The sequence below is a fragment of the Carcharodon carcharias genome, chromosome 15, assembly GCF_017639515.1.
Source record: "Carcharodon carcharias isolate sCarCar2 chromosome 15, sCarCar2.pri, whole genome shotgun sequence".
Lineage (NCBI taxonomy): Eukaryota > Metazoa > Chordata > Chondrichthyes > Lamniformes > Lamnidae > Carcharodon > Carcharodon carcharias.
The window spans coordinates 13492087-13512846 of NC_054481.1; the positions used below are offsets into that span (position 1 = coordinate 13492087).

The window sequence follows — 20760 nt, forward strand, 5'->3', positions numbered from 1 at the left end:
TTGGAAAATAACAAATGTGACTCTTCTATTCAAGAAAGAAGGGACAGAAAGCAGGAAACTAAAGACTAGTTAACTTAACAGCTGTCAAAGGGAAAATGCCAGAATCTATTATTAAGGAGATTATAGCGGGGCATTTAGAAAATCTCGAGCAATCAGTGTCAACATGGTTTTGTGAAAGAGAAATCATGTTTGACTAATTTCTTAGTATTCTTTAAGGAAGTAACAAGCATTGTGGATAAAGGGCAACCTGTAGGTGTGCTGTACTTAGATTCTCAAAAGACATATGACAACATGCCACATCAAAGATTACCATGCAAAATAAGAGCTCAAGATGTAGGGAGTAACATATTAGCATGGATACAGAATAAGTTACCTAACAGAAACAGAGTAGGCATAAATGAGTCATTTTTCGAGTTGCAAGATGTGATGTGTACTGTGCTACAGTACATTTTATATCAATGACCTGGATGAATATTATGGCTAAATTTGCTGATGACAATGAAAGGTAGGAAAGTAGGTTGTGAAGAGGACATAAAGAGACTGCAAAGGTACATAGATAGGTTAAAAGAGTGGGCAAAAATTTGGCAGATGGAGTATACCTTCTTACCACCAATCTCTAGGATCATAAACTCGCTGTTGAAAGCTGCTGCTTAAGGTTGGCCACTCGTGTTAAGGGCCATTCACCTCACCACACACAGCTAATTAGAAAGCTCAATTTGTGGCTTGGTGAATGGAGATTAATTGGATCAACCACAATTCATGGCTTTATCTTTGAAATAGATTTTAAATACCAGAAACGTTTGGCTAGAGTCCTCAGACTGGTTTCACAGTAGATTTAAAAATATATTAGCTAGCAAGCTCAATATAACAGTATTTGTTTTCCAAAGTCCTTATTCTGCTTTGGAAAAATCAGGCCTATTCTTAGTCTATAGGGCATACCTATCCTGGGATCCAAGGGCACTTTACCAAGAAAGGGAATGCTTAAATCCTTGCACATCTTCATGGCACCTCCTGTGGTTGGTGGAAAAATTTGAGATTCATGCTGTAACATACAAAAGAACACAAAATAAGTAACAAGTAATTATATTCTAATGATGGCCATTTGAAAACATTGCAGACGAAAGGAAAACAAGACTTATTTAAGACTTAATTTATCTTGCATTCTTTGGCAAGGCTGTCTTTCACTGGACTAGGTTGGCAATCGGCTCTAACCCCACAGGCCTCTACTGAACTCAGCAGCCTGAAGAGTTTTACAGCCATATGTATTGACGGGTACCCACAAAGCCACTACATCAACACAAAACTAGTATAAATTCAGCCACAAGTTTTCACTGAAAATTCTACTCTTTCTCTACCCATCCCCTTGAACATTTACAAACTCACCCATTAGCCATAAGCAAAAGGTTTTTACAACTGGAACAAATATACATATTGCAGATTTATTTCTGAAACTTAAAGCTGTGTATTAGGGAACCACTGCCATGCTCAGTTGCATCATGTCATGCATGGAGACCAACAATGCAATACTAGGATTAAAAGCTATCCAATATGATTTCCTTCAACATGTAGTCATGTCCCATGCTGCCACTGGAAACCAGGTAATTCACCCCAGAAGGAATAGAAAAAAAGATAAAACCTAGCAACTTTCCAGTTCAAGGAACATTTATCTCAAGCTGCTTCAAGTGGGGTTTGATGCATCAAGAGCCAGAACAGGGAAAAGAGGTAGAAACTGGCTTGAGCATTTTAAAATAAAGTTAAGTTCATTCTTTATGAATGAAACATCTCACCTGGCACTTTGGACACACAAAGCCACTCATATTTTCCACAACTCCTATTATTGGCAACTTCACTTTCCGACAGAAGTTGATTTCCTTTCTCACGTCCTGAAGTGACACTTCCTATCACAAGATCAGAATACAATTTACAGTATGATAAGCAATAGAAGATTGGAAACTAAGTTCCAAAAGCATTCATGCTCAACACTAATCAATTCAGGATTCTTTATATTAGATTTCAAGATATCACAGATATGTCTTGCCAAAGATTTCTGAAAGCTTTTCTCAAGAACAAATTAGAATCTCTTCAGATTCTTCAAATTCTAAGCTCGAGTCTCTGGGCTATGAAAGGTGTTGTCACATCAAGGTTGAAGAATTCGACAATGATCCACTTACACTATATCAAGTTCCAGTGCATAATCACAAACATATTCCCTTCATAAATATGCCTAAAATAGAGATTATGGAGCCCTAGGTGGAAGGGACCAATCTCTGATTCAGTTACTTAGTAAAATTCTATGCTATAAGGCGTTGCAATTAGATCCCTGGACAACACATATTGGAGATTTGCTTGAGTAATTTTCACCAAAAACATGACCTCCCTATGGTCAGCTTTCTAAAAGGACATATTTTTAGGCCCACTGTAAAAGTAGTCTGTGGTGTCTGACAAAAGGTTTCTGGTATTTAAAATTCAGTTCAAAGTACTCTATGCTGCCTAAGAAACAAGTGATCCATTAGCCCTTGTGGATAAGCCCACAAACTGGGCTTTTGACTAACTGGACTAGTGGTGAGGTGAACTGTTTAGCAGTTGAATGGTCCTATCTTAAGACACCAATCTGGACTTCTGATTGGTCCCCTTCCACCAATCTCTACAATGGTTTACCAACTTTATCAGACTAATATCTCAGGGTTTTGGTTAACCACAATTGCTGCTCTAGTATGTGTTGTACAAAGATCCTGACTACAACACAATTATTTACCTGGACTAGTTTTGACAGCTTGAGGGGTCTGAGAGGGGTATTTTCCAGATTTCTTTGTCCTCCGAGGCTGTGATTCCACCATTTTTTTTTTTGGCCAAGAGACAACATGCTCCAGTTGGGGTGGGGAGAGTATTATGATGGATGGGGATGTATGCATTGTGATGAATTGAGGATGAGTTTCCAACATTAATTCCATGTTTATTTGGATTAAGCCAAATTTGCAGAATTAAGACCAGTTTGAACTTGACACGCCTATCATTTTACAACCTGCACATCAATGGGCTGGAGACCAAAAGTCTCCTATAAGAAATAAAATATATTGTTAACTAATCTGTAGTTTCCAAAATGCATGATCTGAATTTGGAGCAATGCTTCATGCAACTGAACAAGAAGCTAGAATAAGTTATAATGTCACTCTTGGGATGTTGGCATTAGACAAATTCTTCCACACTGATCATCAACCTGAAAGCTGCGAAACCTTTTCAAAAATTTATCCATATCCATAACATTTATCTCTAGTTATACATACTCTGAAGAGAATGGGCAATATTGGAAAAACTGTAAAGCACAACTGTTCAACACAAAATGCACTTAAAGATGCATGTGGCCCAATTTTCTATATTTATTAAACAGCATTTATGCTAGACATTAGATGAATTGGAAGCATTGTAATTTACTAAACATAAATGGATTAAGAAAATAATGTAACTCCACAGAGCACAAACAATAACACATGACTGATTCTCATTTGCTGCTCCAGTGGCTTCTATTTTTGGAAAAGGTTCTGGTTCCAGCAGTTCAGATTTTACTTCCACATTTTTAACAAATTAATAAAATTTGATTTTTTTCCCCCCTCTTCCTGACCAATGATGTCCTCTTTCAGGATGTTTCATCTACCTTGGGTAATGAACCAACAGGCCACCAACAGGTGTTCTGCTCTTTTTCCATATCCATACTTACTCATAGCTCATTAAGGTACATGCCTATGGGTTAATAAAGCAATTGCTTTTCTTTTAAAAGGTTAGAAAAAAATATTTGCAACCCGAGTACTAACTGTTGAAATTCATGTATTCTGCAGGATGGGGTTTATTTCTGGAGGTTTCATCACATGACCTCCCAGTTCCATCATCTCACCAAATCAAGTCTTTTTCTACCCCGTGTCCAATATAAGGAGCGGGGGGGGAGGGTGGAATTAACTCATTTGATTTTTCTCCTAGGTTTTCCAGAGATTAATTTTTAATGCCCAGAGGCTTGACAACCCTTGGGGCTGGATTTTATGGCTCACCCTGCCAGTGTATTTGAAGACGGAGAGCTGGTAAAATAAGACAAGTAGCCACCTTCCCCCTGCCCCGCCGCCTCCCATTTTACTGTGGGCAGGGAAGGCATCAGATAGCCTGCCCACCCTTAGACTTACTGAGGCCCTTAAATGGTCAATTAATGTCCTCCGCTGCTATTTTACATATGACATGGGAAAGTGGAGGCAAGGTGAGTAGCCCAGCAGCTTTCACTGCATGGGCTACTGTCCAGCAGGAATTGGGGGCAGGGGCTCCCTTGTGCCTATTGGAGGCACCTCCCCCCATGAAGATTATACCCTTCCATTAACCTTTCCCCCTACCACCCGGCCTCTCAAACATGGCCCCCCACCCCTCTTCCTCTCCCCACTGGGGTCTGCCAGCCAGGTCCGTCCAAAGTCCTAGACGTGCCTTTAAGTCATGGCTTGCAGACTGCCTGTAATCCCAGCAATGGCCATTGCGCTGGGACGACAGAGCTGCCAGCCAATCGGATTAGCCAGCAGCTTGCTAGGGTGGGACTTCCTTCCAGATGGGGGCAAAAAATCCCACTGACACAATTAAGGCTGCCCCCAGTGTAATTAGGGTAGCCAACTCTCGCAGAGAAAATTAAGGTACATTCTGGCATGAGGGTCCATATGAGGTGGGGGGTGCGGGTGGTGAGTGCTGCCAAAGCTGTGAGAGTGGGCAAATATGAGGGGAGCAGGCACTGCATATCCACCAAATATAAAAGGTCCAAATCACAGGACAAACCTGCTGTAAAATCTGGGATGGTTGGTCACCCTGAACTTGATATCGCTGCGAGACAGGAGGGTTTCAGATGGGCGGGCTGTCGACTGACTTTGGTTAGGTGGGGGAGCATGGGGAATACGTCATCTCATAAATCGAGCCCTAGTATTCTATTAACATAATGCAGCCTACCTGTGGAGTGGTAATAATCACAGCTCCATCTACTCGTGTAGCACTCAGGTACTGTACAATAGAAAGATGTTCATCTGAGGTGCCAGGCGGTGTATCAACAATAAGGTAGTCTACTTCACCCCAGTCCACATCTCGTAGAAACTGCTTGATTAGACCTAAAGGGGGGTGGTCAACATTTCGTCAATCCCAGCAAATAAAGATCAAAAACTAAAAATAATCTGGTCAGTGCATTGCCATCAGGTCCATACCCTAGATTCCTCACAGGCCTGTGTTTCCAATTTGAAACCATTCCGTTGCTAAAAAAAAACACCAGGCAGAGGTAGGTGCTTTCTTACTGTAAGGCAGCAAGAAGTCAGTGGAAGAATCATCATTGGACAACACTCACGCCCAGCTTCAGCGTGTGGTTCCAGAGGTGCCTGCAAGCAGAGCCTATGCTTGCCCAGCTGTGATGCATGGAGATGTAATTGTGGAGTGGGAAATAAACTTTTAAAAGAGGGAATACTACTGGAATATTAATGCAAACTTTTATATTTGGCGTTGATCGTGGTAAATCAAATGATGTGCTATCTCAAAATGATAGAAGTATTGTACCATGTACACACAAAATATATTATTCTGTTACCAAGGTGCGTCTGTACTTACAATCATTTGTCTTTGAAGACCAGAAAATGTAATTACTTTTAAGTATAAACAGCTGGAGATTACACAAGAGTTTAGTTGAAATTTGGTGAGGAAACTTTGCAGATTGTCACTGAGAAGCCCCAAAATGCAATGGCTGGGGTAAGATGTTCTGACGCACAGTTTTTAAACAAAAACAGAAAATGCTGGAAAACCTCAGCAGGTCTAACAGCATCTGTGGAGAGAAACACAGAGTGAACTTTGAGTCCATATGACTCTTCTTCAGAGCTTTCAGTGCTTTTAGCACAGTTTTTAATATTAAAATACAAATATAATCTTACATAGTTTGAGGTATCATTTGACTTTGCTGTAGCTTAGGTGCAGAAAGCACAAAATTGCAGCTCATTGTGAACTTAAAAATCGCCTTATTTAGACATTTGATTTATTTATGAAAGTAATGTGGGTATGGTGGTTAAGAATACAGTTCGACAGAATGGACAGCAAAAACAGAGCTACAGATCAGCGGCACAACATTAAAAAAATTATTATTTGTATATGGTCTCTGTATATTCTATGATGAAAGTTTATTGTCTCTCACACTGTCTAAGACACATTTCACAGTTAAAGACAGATAATCGCAATGTACTTAAGAGCTCTACAGAAAGAGAAGTGTACTGAGCCAAAATGTCCACAGGTTCCTAAATAACTTTCCCATGAACAAAGGCAGGTCATAGCTTCCTAAATAGCATTTAATCTCTGAAAGAATTCAGTGTTTGGTCATTAGTTAGACTTTAGCTTTCAAAAGAAAAACATTTTAGCAGTCTAAGAATAATAGCCTGTGTTGTACATAATGTTTTTGTCCTTCCTAGTCATCTGGATCAACCTTGTAAAATTGTTTGAAGAAACAGAACGGACAAAGAAAATTCAGTGGGTATGACTTATATGGATTTTTAAAAATACATGACGAATCAAGGAAAATGTGGCTACATTCAATAGGGAACTGACTAGAGGACAGAACACAAACTGTAGGTTAAAAGGAAGATTTCCCAGACTGGAACAATTTGGTAAGTGGTGTTCCATAGAGGTCGTTATTATTTACTATACAACGATGAGCTGAATTTGGGAATCAAAACACCACATTAAGGATATGGACAATTGTAATGAGAACTGTGAAAGATTGCAGGGGTCATGGAGAGGCTGGTAGGATGAGCATAAAGTGTCAGGTGTAGTTGAATAAGCAACAATATGAAGCAATACATTTTGGAAGTAGAAATGGGTAGGAAATAGACTTAAGATTTTAAATGGAATAGAGGATCACTGAGACATTGGGCATGCAGATATACTGGCCATTAAAGATCACAGTGCAAATAGATTATATTGTTAAAAAGGCTTGGGGGGAGGTGTGGGTTACAGTTAAGGAGAGGAAGACATTAAAACTTTTTCAACTCAAGTGGGAAGGTTACGGAGTAACCTAAACAAGGTCTTCAAAGTTATGGAGACTGCAGTAGGATAAATAAAAAAAAAATCGAACATTTCGACTGGTTGGAGAGATGATAATAAGGTTACAAATTTAAAATAATCACAAAAGGAATTACCAAGGGGGAAAAAAATCTTTTACAAAATGGTTAGAATTTAGAATTCCTCGTCAAAAAATGGCTGTTGAAGCAACGTTCATAAATTCTCTTCAAAAGGAATTGGGTGTTTGTTTGAAAAACAAGAATATTAAAGGGTATACGGGGGACTATGTGGAAGACTGGAATTAGACTGGGTGGCTCAAGAAGAGAAAAAAAAACACCCAAGCAGATTTGATGGGTCAAATTCCCCATTTCCATGTTGTAATGTTACACGATTCAATAAAACTACTCATCCTCTGATTTACCAAGAGTAGCACAAAGGAGAGTCACTAGTAACTCACAAATACTGAGCAGCATTCAATGAACCTGAAAAATGTTGCGTATCTAGCCAACAAGCAAGAGGAGGTCTCGATCGTGTTGCATAGTGCTCTGGTCTGACCACATCTTCAATAGTGCGAGACATTCCATGCAGTTCAGAGAAGAATCTCAAGGTTGATCCCAAGTGTCAATGGCATGAATTATGAGGTACAGCTAGAGAAAAGTGGGCGGTTCAACCCTGAAAGGAGGAATCTGAGAAGTGATTTTAAGAGGTAAATAAGATTGGAAAAGGTAAATCCAGAAAATTACTTCAAATTAGTGAGTAGGACATACTGTAGTTTCAAAAAATAATGTAGGAACTGCTGCAAGAAATTCTTAATCATACAAAGTATGATTCATCCATGGACTTCTGGATATGCTGGAGGCAAAAACCTTAAAATCATTTAAGAATTGGATGCTACAGTAGGAGTGGGGGTCCTTCTGAATGGATGAACGAAGATGTACCAATCGAAGCCTTCATCCATAATTGTCCTGTGATAGCTATGAGTGTGAAGCAGTTCATCAATCTATATAAAATTAAGGCAAATAATCCCTCATTTAAAAGGATTTCTAAACTCCTTAACTCTGCGGGTGTGGTTTTCTGTACAGGGTTTATTAAAGAGAGGAAACTCAACAAAAATGAATTTCCCATCTCCAATCATGTGGATAGGATCTAATCTAGTCAAACAACTACAATCATCTTCCTTCCAGTACATACGAGTTAGGAGCAGGAGTAGGCCACTCGGTCCCACGAGCCTGCTCCGCCATTCAACAAGATCATGGCTGATCTGAATGTAACCTCAACTTCACATTCCCGCCTACCCCGATAACCTTTCACCCCCTTGTTTATCAAGAATCTATCCACACCTGCTTTAAAAATAGAGAATTAGAATGAGAAAACTCATAGTTTATAAGTAATATCAGGCTAATAACAGATGTCAAAAATAAGTGGTTCTGCTTTTTGCACTCAGTTTTACATTTGAAATGACACCATAAACCACAGTTTGGTAACTACTGAAACTATAAACTGTTCCCACAAATTGAATTGGTATTTTAAAAAAAACCCTCAGTGCTAATAAGCACAATTGCCAGTTTAAATACTGTAGCTTTTGTGCATTTTATACGCCAAACATAAGTGATCTTCTGTCTATACCAAGTTAGCTTCCCCTTTAAACTTCCAATCCCAAAACCGTATCCATGGAGTGACTGATTTGAAAAGAGGACTAAACAGAATGTTTCTCTTACCTATGATCCCAAACCATTTACCATTTTCTGACTCTGACCAACATGACCAATGTTGAAATTCAGCCAATGACCCTCTTAAGCAGGCATGGCTCATGGAAATTTGATCTCTGGGTTTTCTTCACAACTTGTGGAAAATCTCCCAAATGCAATTTCTCTTCTCCCCAGTTGGTAATATTAAGATTGGATATTTGACGAGTGTAGAAACACAGGTGAAAACTAACACAGCACGCTGAGGTTCCTGAGTAACTCATTTGGTCTTTCTCTCGTTTTAGGACACATGCACCGAAATATGTTTTTCTCTATGATATGGTTCTTATATTTTCCCAGTCAAACTTTATGGTTGCTACACATGTGAAATCCTGTTCCATTTTAATGCTACACAGGACATTGGTTAAGTCAGAAAGGATTAACTCAACAAAAGAATACCAACCATTTTTCTTTGGCCCCCTCCAGATGACAGCATCATCAAGGCTGCTGAGCAAAAATCCTACTGACATTACACCCAGATTTTCTTCCACATACTGCAAGAAAAAACAACAAATGAGAAACCATCAATATAATTTGTAGCAGCGTTGTTGGACTGTATTCTCTCACATGCGCAGCAAACCCATTCCTTTATAAAATAGTATTGGGAGACATAATGAACTAACAGTTACAAAGTGGATGTTTTACATAAGTTCTCTAATGAGAAGGCAATCGTGTGTGTGTGTATTTGAAGCTACTGTACAATAAAATATTAACAAAGGGGTTGGAAAGGTTGGAAATGAATTGAACAGCATTGAAATGCTCTTCCATTATAACGTTTTGGGTCATGACTTAATTCGAAATGTGTTGTTTATAACACTCACTTAAGATTTTTTGGTCAATTTTGTCCTTATGAGTGCAATCAAAATGGATTGGCATTTTTTCACGCCGTTTCAGTATCAAACTCTTCTAAGGCTATCGATCTACAAAGCAATGAGCTGGAAGCACCCAAAGCACCCCCCTGAACTCAGAAAATGAATTTTTCAATCTGTCACACTAGCTATCCCAGTTGCAGAGCAGCACCATCAACTGAATGTGAACCTGTGGAAAGTCCTGTGTTATTGACTCGTGCTGCTGGGCAATAAAAAACAAGACTTCACTTCCATTATGTTTCTATGTGAGGCTGTAATAAATTTTTTTGCACTGGGTCAAAATGTCCTTGCAGTGCATATTCTGATTAGGACTGTGTTCTTTGACTTGACATCAGAAATGGGCCCACAGTCAATGTTGAGTTGGTCTTCAGAACTGCGGAGTCCAGTTCAGAAGCTTGGGACTCGAAGAGGGATTCCACACTCCCATCAGACAGCCTCATCTGATGGGAGCACAGGGGTGAAGATGAGGCTAAAACAGTGTAACTCTTTCGAGTACAAACACGTTCCCATCTGTTCCTATTCAGGTGAAGTTACATTGTTTCATAGTTTGCCATTGTGAGATTTGAACTCTTGATCTTGGGGTTACAAACCCAGTACCATAACCACTTGGCTATTTAGGCCAAGCCAAAATAGTGGTATCTGTGTGTAACTCTTTAGAGTACAAACATGTTTCCATCTGTTCCTATTCAGATGAAGTTACATTGTTTCATAGTTTGCCATTGTGAGATTTGAACTCTTGATACTCTTTTGAGTAAACCTGTTTCCATCTGTTTCAGATGAAGTTACATTGTTTCATAGTTTGCCATTGTGAGATTTGAACTCTTGATACTCTTTTGAGTAAACCTGTTTCCATCTGTTTCAGATGAAGTTACATTGTTTCATAGTTTGCCATTGTGAGATTTGAACTCTTGATACTCTTTTGAGTAAACCTGTTTCCATCTGTTTCAGATGAAGTTACATTGTTTCATAGTTTGCCATTGTGAGATTTGAACTCTTGATACTCTTTTGAGTAAACCTGTTTCCATCTGTTTCAGATGAAGTTACATTGTTTCATAGTTTGCCATTGTGAGATTTGAACTCTTGATCTTAGGGTTACAAACCCAGTACCATAACCACTTGGCTATTTAGGCCCTAAAACAGTGTAAATCACAATTCTCCAACCTGCACTCCCAACAAGCATGACTGCCTGCTAAATCAAGTGCTGGCTCATTCACCTGTTCGTGATTAAATGAAGCAATACCTACCACAGGAGACCATCCTGACCCACTCTGATGTACCTGTAAGAGCAGAGGAAAAGACAGAGTTTAGTTAATACATTTTATTTTAAAAAAAATTAGCAGGGATGATTTGGGATTGATTCAACACATTAGTTAGAATAAAGGTTGGGATCACGTGGAAAGGAAAGATTTTTTGCTGCTGTAACTTGTGTTCTTGACCACGTTGTTGCTGCTTAATCCAACTGAGGCTCCTTAATCATATGTTGTTGGTTAATTGTCTACTTTTTTCCTATCTAATGCTTTCCAGTTATTAACTGTGCCAGCTACAGGGGTGCTTCCTGGGAAGGGAACAAAAATATAATGAAGAGTGAATAAGCCCAGTCGACCCATAACATATCCTAAGGGCCAGCCACACTGCAGTGCTGTCAGAGAACTGGAACCAAGAACTATAGCTACTATTGTGGCCTTGAATGCAGTATAAAACATGACACTGACAGTACAAACCGTTACAAACCCAAAGGACAAATTTCACGGTCATGGATTATTTCTGATTTAATGTACCAACAAACTGATAACTAAAAAACTGAAATGCGGAATTCCTACCTGATCTAACACCTGTTGAGTATAAAAACAGCAGGATCACAACCTAATGGTACTCGGCCCTGATCTGATACATTTCAGATAACATTCTCACAATTAGCTTTAGGGAAGGAACATATTTCGGATCCGTGAGGTGGTGGTGGAGAGCCGATCGGAACCATTGCCATGCACTCACTGATGAGGCTGCTGCCACAACACTCCTGGAATTCGATCCAGTGAAAATGAAAGAACGGCAATATATATCCAGTCAGGGTGGTGTCTGACTCGGAGGAGAACTGGGAGGTGATTGCTGCTTTCCCTGCACCTCCCTCTCTAGGATAGAGATTGTGAGGCTGTGGGATGTTATTTGGAATTCTGCAAGTTCAGGTATGACTATATCAAGTTGCCGTTGTGCTAATCTGCTGGACAGCTCTCCAAAATTAAGCACCAGTTTTCAAAGAGGATTCTGCTGGGTTGATGAGGCCGAGCTTGCTCAAGTGCCATCACGGCACTATTCCAGAGGTCACCGGCAACTGGTCCTTCCGATATTTTTCTTATTACCATATACTGATTGTTTGTACAACTCAAGGGTTTGCTTGACTGCTTCATAGACTATCAAAAATAAACTACATACCGTGGGACAGGAGTCAAGTCTAGGTCAGTCAAGGTAAGAGTTGCAGAGTTCCTTCCTTGTACGGCATCAGTGGAGACTTTACAACAGTTTTGCAGCTTTCATGGTCCTTTTACTCTGGATCAGGACTGGTCCATGTATTGCACAGAGTATTGAACCATCTTTTTTAATTTTACAACATTTCATGACCAACTATTTGTCTAGCTTTTTTTAAAACCTTATTACTGGATACTTTCACTAACTCCAATGAGACTGTGTCATATGTGTATATTCTATGGGAAATCAGCAGTGCCTGTTGCTCCACACAGCTTTCTAGGTTCTGTTGCAATGTTCTCTGCCCTTTCCAGGTCCCCAGTTACCATATACACCTAACAGTATGTATGACCATGAACTTGGCCCCATGCTCTCTGCCAATGATGATTGTGAGCTGGTCGCCAGGCACTGGGGGATAGCTGTCTGGATCTACTCACTCTTCAGGGCCGAACTTCATCAGATAGCCAGGCTAAGATCAGGAACCAATTGTGTGGGATCCACCGACTAAGTTAGTCAAGACCTCAAATATTATTTCATGCTCGAGGACCAAGCAAACTACAGGAGATTTCACAATCAGAACTCAGAAGCTGGGGTAGCAACTCAACTTGAGTTACTGATATAGTTTAAAGATTTTGGCATCAACCAATCATGCAATAAAGACAGAGCAGCTTTGTCATGAGACTTCACAAAACATAAATGTGGCATCAAAAATGAGCCCCCACAATGCAGAGATATCGCCCATGGATGTATTTAATGTACAAGTTTAGCTACTAAGTGTCACATTGAAAGTAAAAGCAGAAGGCAAATATGTGTCACGGGTGGGAACGTCCTCGAGGTAAAATGAAAGACACATTGTGATGTTAAGTTTGCTCACTGCTCACCATCGCCAAACGGTGTGTGGTGGTACTAATTAAAGTAAACAGAATGCTAGGTTATCCTGGCTCATCCATTCAGTTTAAACGCCCAGCAGTTATGCTGAAGCTAAGCACTGCTGTGGTCAGGAAAACATAGGGGTACTGTGCTCAGTACTGATTACAACACAGGAAACCATTCTGCCTATAAAGACAGACCGATGGAGGTTGATCTCCAGCTTTGGAGCAATGAGGAATACTCAGTAAAATGAGTTGTGGGGGGGGGGGGGGGGGGGGGGGGGGGGGGGGGGGGGGGGGGGGAGAGGAACGAATAGAGGTTCATGCAGTACTGAATAGAACGGAAAAAAACTTTCAACTCACACAAGGCACAAGTTAAAAATTGTGAAATGAAAGCTTAGGGCCAGGGGGCAATTCATCATGTAGCAGGTGATCAAGCTGGGATGGGCTATCAAAAACGGTGGCCAAAGGCGACATACTAGGCTCATCTAAGACCCAGATCATGGCTGTAATGGGGGAGACGTATTGGCACTGTGAGAGGATGAGATCTAATGGGCCACAGAGCTTTCTTCATCCAAATCAATCTTATGTCACAAGGATTGCTTCCAGCCACACTATGCACTTTCTTTAATGCAGTAATTTACTATCTTTTCTGCCTTCAAATATGTAAACTAATTTGGCAACAAACCACTCCCTGTCTTGGGGCCTGTGCCCCAAGGTTACATTCAATTTGTAACCTAATTCACTAAATTAGAGTTTAACCAATTTAAATATCTACTCCAATTCAAGCATCTAACTAGAAATACAAAACAACATTTTCAGAACAAATTACTCTTTGTACTTCAGCAGAACTATTAGAAAAAACTTTTAATTATACACTCCTGATAGTTATAAGTAAATAGTCCTGTGTTTAATAGGAGTGTCTATAGGACATAGAAAAGAAGAGACCAGAAATATTAGCAATATTCACAAAATATGTTCATAAAATATGATGGAGTTAATTACAGAATTAAGGTCCAAAAATTCTGAAAAGCCTTGTCTGTCGGTCCATCTTACATTTCTGATCTGCTGCAGTATTACTGGTGGGCAGCAGATGGTGCTGCTGAGCTGTCAATCCCTACCTCGAATTTAGGGATTCAGTTCAGTACCAATTTATTGACAATTTGGTCCAATTAACCTATTCTGAATAGAAACTGAAAAGAAAATGTTTAAAGCAAATTTATGCAGAATGGTTTCTAACCAGATCTGAAAGAAACTTTGATTCTATTTGTCCTGACAAATTGGTTGGAAATCAGGATGTCCCAAAACACTTTACAACAAACAAAGTGCTTTTTGAGGTGTAGTTATTGTTATATTGTCGGTAAGTTGGCAGCCAATTTATGCACAGGAAGCTCCCACAAACAGCAATGTGATAATGACCATTTAATCTTTTTAGTTAAAAGCAAAATACTGCAGTTGCTGGAAATTTGAAATAAAAACAGAAAATGCTGGAAAAACTCAGCAGGTCTGACAGCATCTGTGGAGAAAGAAACAGAGTTAATGTTTCGAGTCATATGACTCTTCTTCAGAGTGATACTGATTGAGAGATAACTATTGCCCAGAACATTGGAATAACTCCCTGCTTTTATTTGAAATAGTGCTATGGGATCTTTGACATTCACCTGAGGGGGCATACTGGACCATTTTAACTCTCCACCTTGCTCTCACTCTAATCTCTCTGTCCTTGGTTTCCTGCACTGTTCCAATGAAACTCAACATAACCTCAAAGAACATCTTTCAATTAAGCACTTCACAGCCTTCTGGCTCAACACTGAGTTCAACAACTTCAGACCATAACCTTTACCCCATTCCTTTCCCTTGGCTGGTTTTGGTTTTACTCACATTTTTCTCTCTTTTTTAAAATCTTGCGGACATCATTCTGCCATTTACACCTGCTCGACACATCTTTTGTTTCTTTATGTGTCCCATTCCCACTCCCCCTGTCCTTGCACCACCAACTCTTTCAATCATTCCTGTCTTCCAACCTATCACAGATCTTCCCTTCTGATCTTCTCCCCCCCCCCACCCCACCCGCCACCCCCCCTGCCCCCCCCCACCCCCGCCACCCTGCTTATGACCTATTAAAATTCTAACTTTTCCCAATTCTGATGAAAGGTCATTGATCTTAAATGTTAACTCCGTTCTCTCCCCCACAGATGCTGCCTGACCTGCCAAGTAGTTCCAGCCTTTTCTGTTTTCATTAATACCCTTCTGAAAATGTTTGTGAGAGGAGGCTGGCTAACAACAGGGTTTGTCTTGTCTTTGATGTCTGCCACAGGCAAAAAAAAATTTACTGGCATCACTTTCAAGACTCACAAATAGAAAACAGCCACTCAATTATTAGCTATTGTAGCATATGCCAATGAGGGAACTGATGCATTGGGAGGAGAGTTGAGGAAATGGAGGTGGGGGCTGAGGGGAGAGAAATTTAAACATTGCAGGAAGATATTCCAATGTAAACAATGTTATTTGAAGATATACCTTTCAGAACTCCCTGCTCATTTTACTGCTCGGTGAATTAGACTCAAACCCAACATCTTTAGTGTGCATTAGAGAAATCAGCCCCAACAAAATTTGCAAAATTGAATTCAAATAATATTGAGCTATGCTGTTGTCACATATACTGTTTGGTTGACTATCTACAAGATATTTCCTGTAGAAAGAATTAAGAAGGTTTCCTGTTGCAAAAGGACACATTTCCTTCAGATTATTCCATGCATTCCCTGAAAAGCTAAAAATAACAATACTTTCCACCTGTGAATCACCATTTCACAGTAATTTTGTCCATGCAAGTGAACAGCGGTTACAAAAAAAATCAATGTGCCTATTATAGAACTGAGTAATTCATTTATCCCTTCTTAACACACGGATTCAGGAGTTAAAATGAAATTTGGTATGGCGTTGTAAACAGATCTAATTTATAACGAATGAACTGGATTAATTCTGAATTAGTAGCCTACAGCTCTGCTTAACTTCTGACAACATCCCTGTAAGAGTTAAAGCTAAAGATTATGGGTAGGGTTAAGTTGAGGGTTTGACAGGGAGCCACTCAATAGGCAAAGACATAAACAGTGCTCCAATACATGTATATACATATATCCAAGAGACATCTGGAGAGAATTTCAGTACTGCACTAATCAATGTCACTGTGACAAGATGCACAACCAGAATTCTGCACAGAAATAAATGGCACTGGTGCATATCCATGAAAGCCAGGAGATGTGATATTAACTGTCAAACTGTACCCATTCTGGCATTTCAATACTGTCACAACGTGGATCACAGCCCTGGTTTACTTATGGGTATATTGAACTTTTTCAGAAAGATGTGTTTTTTAGAAAGACATACAAGCAAAGACATTGAGCAAAAGCTGGCTGAGAATGTCAAGTAACCAGTTACTGGAAAATTCCTATGTGGATTATACTTGACTGACGAGTCCAGAGAGAACATGGAATGTCGCACCTAAAAAGTTGCCAAGGCCTTATTCAGACAGAGACACTTGAAAGGAAGAGATAAAATGCAAAAGACTGAACTTTAATCCCCTGTGGTTGCGGAGACAATGGAGACTGATTGCCACATCTCAGCAAACCTCTGAAATCATTTCCTGTTGAATTATATCTCAATACGAAAATGATCTGAGCGACAGGTATGTTTGTTTTTTCCCTTCCAGGAATACACAAGGGTTAAAAAGCTAGCTGTCGACCTGATCTAGTGTGTGCTGTGAGAGTCACAGAAGGTGGTGATTAACTGGGCATCCCTGCAGCTTGTAGGCAAAAGGATATCCCTCTCTCTCTCTGTTGCTGGGGGCAAGTCAGCAAAGCCACAATCACAAAGTTAAAAGGACAGCATCTTCAGCCAACCTGCAGAACTAAGTATCTTCAAACCAACTGCTAAACTGCCAGAGTCAGATCTACCAGAATCACCCAACTTAATGGCTGCAACGTTTTGCCATCTATTCCTCACGGACAAGCCTAAGACTGATTCAATTTTTTTTTACTTCTGCTTTGGACTCACCTTATTTCTGATCACCAGTCACTCAATAACCGAAGGAATTTCTGACATTGCAACATTCACTACACTTCAAAAGTATTTACTTGGCTATAAAGTGTTTTGGGAAGCTCTGAAGTCATGCAGAGTCCTATATAAATGCAAGTCTTTTTTTGTTGTGTTTTTAATTATTTTCCCTCAGGTTTTAGTAATGAATAAACATACTCTTTCTTTGACTCAAGAAAGCCTGGTTAAGTTGGCTCCTTCTATAACATAAATACATTTGGATCAGGAAAAGGTATTCACTTGGGGGGGGGGGGGGATCCTTTTTAAAGTAACCTTGTTGCAACCAACCGAGGGGGTTGAATAAAAAAAGGGAGCTAGCTCATTCTTCCTCACTCGGAGACATAACAGAATTGGGGTCACTTTTGGGAAGTTAACAAATTGGGGGACCTCGCCCAGGGACCGGTCATAACAATACACTGTAAACTCTAGAATTTTTTGTGTCCTCCATAAATGCTACTATGATTCTTTGCAGATTAATGAAGATATTTATAAAAGCATCTAAAACATGTTGCACTGAGATGCACAAAGGGACACAAGCGTGTCCAGACTGCTTTTTAGCAAGAACCCAAAGGCCAGTCTAAGAGACTGAATTCACCAGTCACTCAATAACCGAAGGAATTTCTGACATTGCAACAGTGACTACACTTCAAAAGTATTTACTTGGCTATAAAGTGTTTTGGGAAGCTCTGAAGTCATGCAGAGTCCTATATAAATATGCTATATAAATGCAAGTCTTTTTTTCCAGTCAGTCAGTCAGTGGACTCTCTGGCTGTTCCAGCCCATTTCGCCCTTGTTCTGGTTTAATGTGCTATGATAAAAAAAATTCACATGAAAGAAAGGGCTTCCCTAGAGGCAACAAAATCATTCCAATCAAACCACTCATCTTGCTACATTTTATTTCCTGTCTACCTAAGCCCAGTCAAAGGCTCTTTTACAGTAGACTGGGAACTTTACTTAGAAAATAAAAAATAGATTGGTAGAAATGTGACGTGAGGTTTAACTTGGCCAATTGTACTCAATACTATTATTATTGCAGTAACCTGCTGCTTAGAAGAAAACTTGTTCATAAGTAAATTCCCATTTAGTTGCTAATTACCAAGTTACCGGAATGGTAGCACGGTGATTATGTTATTGGACTAGTGAACCCACCATGGCAAGTGGGGAATTTAAATTTAATTAACTAAACAAATGTTTCTGTAACGATAGGAAAGCTAGGTGGTAATAGAGATCAAGGCAGACAAAGAACAATCTACTTAAAGAGTCTCACAAACTGGATGAATGCAGCACCAACAAAGATGATCCACACCTCCAGAGCAAGATTAACATGGAAGCACGTGGTCACCTACCCCCTCTTTGGGCATGATACCTGAAGAGACAGAGACCCATAATGGTGATTGTGTAATTACCCCCGATTGTCATTCAAACCCATCTGGCTCGCTAATGTCATTTAGGGAAGGAAATTTGCCATCCTTTGCCTGGTCTGGCCTACACGTGACTCCAGGCCCACAGCAATGTGGTTGACTCTGAAATGGCCTAGCAAGCCGCTCAGTTGTCAAAAGCATGGCTCACCACCAACTATCTCAAGGGCAATAAATACAGGCTTTGCCAGTGAAGTTCACATCCTGTGAGTGAAAGCAAAATTAGCACGCACTTGTCATGCTACAACTGCAATTTTAAAAAGCTGTCCATTTGAAACAACCCTCATTAAGGCATGCCCAATTATTCACAATCGAGAAATTTCACTCTTACCTGTTCACCTTCCACTCCCATTATTTTTGGAATGGACGGGCCGCACATGTCAACATCCAGAAGGGCAACCTGTTATCAGAGAAATATAAAGAATGAAAATTATGCACTTGCCAAACCAGAGCCTCCAGAACTGCATTACTCAAACACGGAAATAAGACTACAGAACGTGGAGACAATGCTACATGGGTTAACAGATCTAACACTTATCCTCTCCAGTGCAAAATTCCTCCCCCCATTTGTCCTTTTCTGGGGTAGTGTCTGTGTGTTAAGATACAGCACAGGATAGTTTTGTGAGGGCGCACTCCATTTTGTAACAAAAATTAAATGCGAATAAAGTCTGTTTATAGCAACAAAAAAAAAAAACCCCTACAAATGCTGGAAACAAAAACAAAATTGCTGAAAATGCTCAGCAGGTCAATCTGCATCTGTGGAGAGAGCATCGGAGTTAATTTTGTAGGCATGGACCTATCATCAGAATCACTTTTATTTGAACAGGGAGTGCCACAGGGAACTGATGCTTCGTCATACGAGTATTATGAGTAGGCAGGACACAGGTCAGAGCGTCACCATTCTTGATTGTGCCAATGGACAGAACGTAGTAAAAGCCACGAGCTCGTCCCCTGGCTGGTAAGCTTGGAGACACGTTGATGGGGAGTACTGCCGAGAACTTAGAAAATTCAAAAATAAGCAATTTTACACGGAAGTTTGCATAAACTTGATTTTCTCCCCCAAATGTCGAATGCAGGGACAAGCCATTATTTAGTCGGATTAAGCAATACCCAGTAATGATTTCAGTGCATTTTCCCACCATTTTGTATGACTGTAAAAGATGATAGAAAATCTATCCTTCTGCTCAAAGTCTCCAAGTCTTTATCACAATGGAACAGTATAGCAGATGGCGCTGGCTACTTCAGGACAACACAGGACATTTTACTTAAAGCAACTTGAAGCAGGAATTCAGAGTCCAGAATCATAAGATGGCTTGTTTTCACTTAGACATATTTATACGCAGGACATGGGGCAAACAAACTCTGTCATTGTCAAATTAGGCATCAATCACTAGCAGAAAGCACCAGTTTACAATATAATCCCCGTGGGAACATAGGGAACAACTTTTCACACTTGTATAGTTACGTGCCAAGCAAGCCCATTTCTTTAAAAAGAAAAGTTGCTAGAACAACCCTCCCAAAGGAGATTTTTTAAAATTTCAGTCACAGGGTGTGGGCGTCACTGGCAAGGCCAGCACTTATTGCCCATCCCTTAACTGCTGTTAACCGAGTGTCTTGCTTGGTCATTTCAGAGGGCAAGAGTCAACCACATTGCTGTGGGTCACATGTAGGCCAGACTGGGTAAGGATGACAGATCTCCTTCCCTAAAGGACAATAGTGAACCAGATGGGTTTTGTTTTATGACAATCGATGATAGTTTCATGGTCACCATTACTGAGACGAGCTTTATATCCCTGATTTACGTAATTAATTGGATTTAAATTCCCCAGTTGTTGTGGTGGGATTTGAACTCCTGCCTCTTAACTTTTAGTCCAGGCCTCTGCACTGCTAGTCCAATAACATAGCTACTATGCTACCATTCCCCATATTGGAAGTCAATGTCAAGATTACTAAATATGCTTTACTGTGCAGACCATTTATCTCTACTCTTACTTCCTTGATTCACATCAATCACAGCACCAGAACTCAGGGGTGAAAAACAGGAACCATTGATGCATATTTCCAAACTTAATTTCAACATGGCCACACCAAGGAAAGCGCACACCTCCCTCCTAATACCAATAGGAAGCTGACTCCTGTATCTCGTAGCTTAATAACAGTCAGATAACAACTATGGAGCACTACGGCTTAGAATATCACTGCCTGGAAAGCTCCCAGGTATGCCTGGGACAGTGGTTGGGATTGAAAAAAAATTAGCCATGGGCTG

General features: G+C 40.1%; 1 protein-coding gene across 1 annotated transcript in view; it reads right to left on the minus strand.

The window, feature by feature from the left end:
• nubp1 (nucleotide binding protein 1 (MinD homolog, E. coli)) overlaps positions 1-20760 on the minus strand; it is a 65386-nt gene that overhangs the window by 5693 nt on the left and 38933 nt on the right. The window contains exons 4-9 of the mRNA XM_041206440.1: positions 18826-18894; positions 10900-10932; positions 9190-9280; positions 4966-5120; positions 1788-1898; positions 940-1042 (exon numbers count right to left, since the gene is read on the minus strand). Coding sequence (XP_041062374.1) covers positions 940-1042; positions 1788-1898; positions 4966-5120; positions 9190-9280; positions 10900-10932; positions 18826-18894 — 562 coding nt within the window. The remainder of the gene's footprint in view (positions 1-939; positions 1043-1787; positions 1899-4965; positions 5121-9189; positions 9281-10899; positions 10933-18825; positions 18895-20760) is intronic.